Source organism: Macrosteles quadrilineatus, unplaced genomic scaffold, assembly GCF_028750875.1.
Source record: "Macrosteles quadrilineatus isolate MER2022 unplaced genomic scaffold, UCM_ALF_1.0 Scaffold_7__1_contigs__length_78375512, whole genome shotgun sequence".
NCBI classification, from domain to species: domain Eukaryota; kingdom Metazoa; phylum Arthropoda; class Insecta; order Hemiptera; family Cicadellidae; genus Macrosteles; species Macrosteles quadrilineatus.
Genome location: NW_026542600.1, coordinates 57,702,532 through 57,708,758, shown reverse-complemented (window position 1 = coordinate 57,708,758; position 6,227 = coordinate 57,702,532). Strand labels below are relative to the sequence as shown.

The 6,227-nt window shown below is 39.2% G+C and overlaps 1 protein-coding gene across 1 annotated transcript in view; it reads right to left on the bottom strand.

Moving 5' to 3' along the window:
• Positions 1 to 1,081: 1,081 nt before the first annotated feature.
• Positions 1,082 to 6,227, bottom strand: part of LOC128998097 (homeotic protein proboscipedia) — a 65,733-nt gene continuing 60,587 nt past the window's right edge. The window contains exons 2-3 of the mRNA XM_054424092.1: positions 4,856 to 4,998; positions 1,082 to 2,619 (exon numbers count right to left, since the gene is read on the bottom strand). Coding sequence (XP_054280067.1) covers positions 1,102 to 2,619; positions 4,856 to 4,998 — 1,661 coding nt within the window. The 3' untranslated portion in view covers positions 1,082 to 1,101. The remainder of the gene's footprint in view (positions 2,620 to 4,855; positions 4,999 to 6,227) is intronic.

The following is a 6,227-nucleotide window of genomic DNA, read 5'->3' as shown; positions in this document are numbered from 1 at the left end:
AACAACTTTACACCAAACTGTGTGATAGCTAATATTTACTGGCCAACACTTGGGATTGTTCTAATTTCTTTTAGAGAGAATTGTGAGGTTTTCAAAATGCTAGACCTTGTTTATGTTCAATGAGTGATAGTTTTTTCCCTCAAGCTTCGCTCATTCGGAGGAATTCCATTGTGCACTGCCTGGTCTCTGGAAATAGATAAGTACTTCAACGACAAAATACAAAATAAAATTATGCGATGTATATCAAACTGTACAACTTAGTATACACAACTTAGCAACAACCTAACATTGCACGTTCCGAACTATATCACAAATCAAATAAGTGATAAGAAAAGTAACAGAAACAATAATATAACAATTCTAATAGTTAGTTTTATATTGAGCTCAGACAACTCTTCAGCCTTAATATGACCGAAACATGGGCTTGAAATATTTTTCTCGCAATTTTTTTAATTTTAATAAAAGGGTTCTATTTGAAATCGAGTAAACTTTAATTAATGTTTTTTAAATCAGTCAGTTTGAATATGATATGTAATATTTAGAAAAAAAACATCGAATAAATTTTAATATCTGAAGAAATTATATTCAAATAATTCTACAAACAAGGTTTACATTTAACAATATGTAATAAATTATTGTTAACAGTTTTCTATATATATTTGGTCATAGTTGTTGTCAAATTAATTACCCACTAGCATTTAATTATAACAGTACCGTAACTATATGAACGTAATAATTATTTATTATTTTTTTATTTTACGCTATTTTCCTTTACCGAATACATCACAATATATTCAGTGGGTTTGTAAAACGTTAGCTCTTTAAAATATAATAACATTAGAAAGTAACTATTACATCAGTACTTAGTGTATCCATAGTTAACAATTTATAAAACATAAAAACAATAATTATCTAAAGCTTTACTGATACACGAAATTATCACAAAATACGTATAGCTGAGTTAAAAACTTGTTAAAACTAATGTATCGTACAACACTACAATGACTGTGTCATGTAATAAAACTATTATACACGTGAGAGTAGCTACAATGTACAAGGGAGATAGTCGTAGGTGCGGAGATCTTAGTTGACCAGGAGGTCTCAGCTGAGCTGATAGTACTCTGGAGCGAAGTCGTTGGCGAGGTTGCTCAAGAAGTTGAAGTCGGAAGAGGAATTGCTGTTCTCGGACCCGTGGTGGTTGGGATGGTGGGCTTGTGGCTCGCTGTAGAAGTGGTGAAAGGAGTTGAAATGGTCTCCGGAGGAGTCTGCTCGGACACTGTTGGGAGGCGTCATGACCGGAGGCGCGGGGGCCGAGTTGTTAGGGAACTGCTCGGGGGAGGAGACGCCGTAGTGGCTAGGAACACTGGAGGCCTCGCCTCCTTGATGGGTAATCCCCTCGTAGTAACCTCCGTGGGGCTTGGCGGAGAACTCGTAGTTCTGATGGACTTCGTTGTAGTAACCTTCTTGAGGATGGTTGACCCCTTGGGCCTGTGGTTGTCCTGCGGGATATACGTTCCCGTGGTACGCCGCGTAGTTGGTACTGCCCGGGGCTATCCCATAAGGATCATCTGGGTACGGCTGGTTCGGATAGTTCCTGTGATAGTTTGCGTACTCGGCTTGTCCGTAGCCGTTGTAGCTACCACAATACTGCTGATGTACTTGTTGGTACCGTACGTTCTGGTGCATCTGCGACGAAGGAGGTCGAGAACCCATCATCTGTACTCCGTTCTGTCGCGGCGGTTGTTGCCGGTACGGTGGGGTGTCCCCGGGGTACGATGGCCTCTGTGTGTACAGATCCCTGGGATATGGCGTCGGATGTCTGTACGGCTGTCCACGGTAATCTGTGGCGTTCGCCCTCTGCTGTGGCGGCGAAGGGAAACTATTGGGGGCTGAACACCGCACTATTTGAACCAGCGAAGGAGTTATCATGTTCTGGTTGGGATGCTGGAGGACTGTCGTCACGGACGCCGTCGCTGTCGCCACGGCGGTTGCCGCTGTCGGTGAGCTCCTCGGTCGGGACTGAGGGTAAGGGCCTACAGGAACCGACGGGTCCATAGGACTCGGACCCGAGGGAGTACCTGGCGTCGATGAAGGCGTCAAAACTCCAGGAGGTTTGTTCATCGAGTCTGGGGACATTATCAGTCGATTTGCTAGGAGATTGTCCTTCACAGATATTATAGGCTTCTTCGCAACACCTGGGGACGCACATAGGGAACCACCTTCAACTTTAACTACTACTTCCGAAGGATGCCTTTTCACCCCACCAATGAGTCCTCCGGGAGAGGTCAACACTCCACTGCCCTCGTTGGACCTTGAGTCGTCTTCTAGTTTCTCGAAGGAGCTCGGGGTGCTGGTGACACTGCTGCCGCCGCTACTGGCGTTACTGTTGTTGTTGAAGGTTGTGCTGTTGTTGTTGTTGTTCCTCGGCATATGATCGCCAAGCACACCGGGGGGAAGCTCACAGTTCTGACAGCTCTTTTTCTTATCATCTAGCAGCAAAGACTTTTCTGATTTTCCGCTCTTACCGGAACTGCCGTCTTTATCGTCGCCATCTTCCGCCTGTTTACTCAGCGTCTGCCTCTTATGCTTCATCCGCCGGTTTTGGAACCACACCTTCACCTGTAGAATAGAAGAGGATAAGTATGTCATAACAGTGTACAGTATCAATTTATTGTTTCTTTTAGGTAAATTGTGAAACTAACGGTCCTAAAAGACCGTGCACTAACGATCGTGCAACTAACGACTGTGCAAATATGGGAGACGACGTACCCAAGATCGTTCCACATAGTACTCTTGTTTCAACTCTACTCAGAATGGGTTTACGAAGAGTGTTAGGAAAGGCAGCAAAATTTTAAGACTACAAGGCCAATTCAAACATATATCATACTGAATCAACTGTATGTTATAAAATGCCAACATTTACACGCAATGAACAGGATAATAGCTGGTATGGTGAGTTACCACTGATTTAAATACTCACATGACACGTAAGCAAACCACAATACAGAAGCCATGTTTCTAAAAACATTTAGTTCATATACATGGACTATCCCCAATATATCATAAAACAATCTTCGCCTTCACAACTACAACCTTCTTTTTCGTATCATGCTTGGGAAAGCAAAGCATCATATTACACAAACATCAGCGTATTTATCTCTGTCGCGGGACGTACAAATATGTAATTTCAAAAGATAAGGATAGCATTACATATACAAATTATTGTGTCATTAATATTAACAACGGGTTTTGTAGCACAAGAGGATCCGATAGAATCAACGGCCACAGACAAAGACATTGTGGATGACTTAATTATGTTCTTCCGCACGCAACGCCCACGATTCCTCATCCGCGTCGGTTTGTTTATTTCTCTGTTTGTTTGTTTGTTTTTCACACGTTTTGTCGGCTGTCGACATACATTAACCGAATGTTTCGTCGCATACCTTTGCCGTTTTTACCAGGTTTAATTTCTTAAAAAAATATAATTCAAAAATAAAAGCTGCGTTTATATATAAATAAATTAGCAGATTAATAACTGCAAAGTCTATTTTCTAGTGATATGAGGAATAATATCTTAATGGGCTTCACCTTAAAGGGTGAAACGAAGTGTCATCCTTTTATTTTACCAAATTAAAAATAAATATATCTATCCTCTCAGACATGCTTTATTTCTCACAGATTTATTTCTGTACGTAATAGAACATTAGCATGAATTAAGAAAGGGTACGATAGCGTCTAAAAGCTCATAAAACTATAAGCTTGCTATAGGCGTAGTAGATTCCATATAATTTTTAGTGTTGTTGGATTCGCCAGATTATCGATTTACGACGTTCAATGACGGGATATCAGGTCATGTAAGATTACTAATTAGGTTATTAGAACGTCGACAGAAACTGTTAGCTATGCGAAATTACAAATCGCCCCTAGTTATCTAGGACGCAGAGTAAAGAAAGACAGTTGGTTATAACCTGACGTACGACGTTGGACTGTCGTGCAGTTTGTTGGGATATCAACTCAAATGTCGTAAACGTTTACGAGCCTCCAAACTGCCAACATCTCTATAAAATCCATATTTGCTTTACTTTGTGCACATTTTATTGTGTTTTGCGAAAACTGCGAACAAAAGTAATCTGGTACTTAATTTTTAGTCGCTTGATGCAGGAAAATCTGGTACCCTGTTTAGTTTTTCCAACTAAGTAATAAATAAATAATAAAAAGACATATGCCTGTTCTTAGTGAGATATACAATTAAACTGCACGTTGTACTGTAGTCCATTGTACTTATGTCTACTGCAGCATGTACAAGTTTTAATGGAATCATTGATTCAAATACTAACCTTTCCATTTACATAAGGGGTATACGTTATTTGGGGAGCTCCAATGATATATAGATTTGCCGACACCTTTACAAGCAAAAGGACAATTATAAAAATGAAACTTCTGAATTTCTTCTTCTCAAGCACGAGGTTTGAGAATCCGTCTACAAAATCTTGGAAGGGGTCACAAAATGTTACTTTGTAAAATGTGGGGGTTTACCATTACAAACTATTCAAATATTCGAACATCTTTCAATCAAGATGAAACCTCAGGGGTTTTTCAAGGTATTTTAGTTCTTAAGCTTCTGTCGGACGAGGAAATCGTGTTTATGACGATTATTTTATGACAATGTTTACAGTGTTAAAAAGCTTGTAGCCAGAAAGCTTGACTCTAGGCCCAGCGAATACCGTTGATTAGCGTCAGCTCGCGAGTCTAGGAATCGCATGTGCCGTTTGTACCGATTCGTAACAGAACCCCGAACATTTCTACCCTGTGGGTTTACCACGATATGTTTATCAGTTCTGATTATCGATCTCACCTGTCTCTCAGTGAGGTCTAGAGAGGCGGCAATCTCTATCCTGCGAGGTCTACAGAGGTACTTGTTGAAGTGGAACTCCTTCTCCAGCTCCAGAAGTTGGGTGTTGGTGTAAGCCGTCCGTAGCCTCCTTGGAAGACCATTCTCTGCAACAGACACATTCGTCACTTAAGAGACTGCAAAGCCAACAGAAAATCTTATGGCTTTACACATAGCCTAACTTCACACCTTAACCTTACCGTTGGTACGCGGCAACGTCGCACAGGCCGGCATACTGACACGGTAATAACAATCATTACACACGTGTAAACATATCATTGCGGAGAAGTTCCATTATGAATAAGTGCAAAAGCTGTTTCGGTGAGCCGGTATTGCTGTGGTGCCACTTGTCTCGCCGCAGCCTTGTATTGGAGACATCTCAGTAGGCCAAAATACTTTAAAAAAGGAAAAACAGTCAGAACCATCGCCAATGAGGTTGGAATTCGAAACATAAACTTGATGATTTAGTTCGATCATGCTGATTGCACAAGTCGAGTTATTACTTATTAATTATAATATTATATAATAGTATAGTATAATAATAATTATTATAATATTATAGTAAACCCATCCGCAAAGCATTGTATGTTGTGGAGTGGGAATTATATTTATGTTATATTATAGCATGGCAATGATTGAGTTTAACTAATGAAAAGTGTTCCGGTGGCACAGTTCATTGAATATTGCTGGGATTAAAATGTAAGACAGATACAATCCTAACTTAATTGCTTTACAAATTGAATATTTTGTAAATGTTTTTCCCTCCTATAAAATCCTCAATGGCAGAAATTTTCCTTATCAATATTGTATCTCCCTTGGCCGTTTGTAAATTTATATTTGTATTAAAACGAATTCAAAATAAAACGTTAGGCAATAATTGGAAATACCAATAAATACTAAGAATAAAACCAAATTAGTTTGTTGTCATAAGCCTGCACTGTATGTTAATGGGCTTTTTCTTTTTTATTCAAAGTAAGACCATCAAAACATATTTCATTCTCATAATCCAACATGGTAATCATAATTATGTAAATCATTGTGAATGTTCAATGATAAAAGTAATCAATTATAATTTGAGGATGAAGAAATATTAGCAGTATGTATATTGAAATACAATTGAACTATTGTTTTTCCAACTTCGGGGAGTTTCGTAAAAGAAGCTTTAATTTTGGGATTATTAGCACAGCAAAATGTAAATCATTAAAGTAAAACTAATCAGTTACGTCAAGAATTCTAAAACTTGAAATGTCCACGTGACAGGAAGTAATACCCAAAACACACGAGGCTACAATTAACAACAACATATCTACACTTATTTGAGACTGAGTAACAAGTT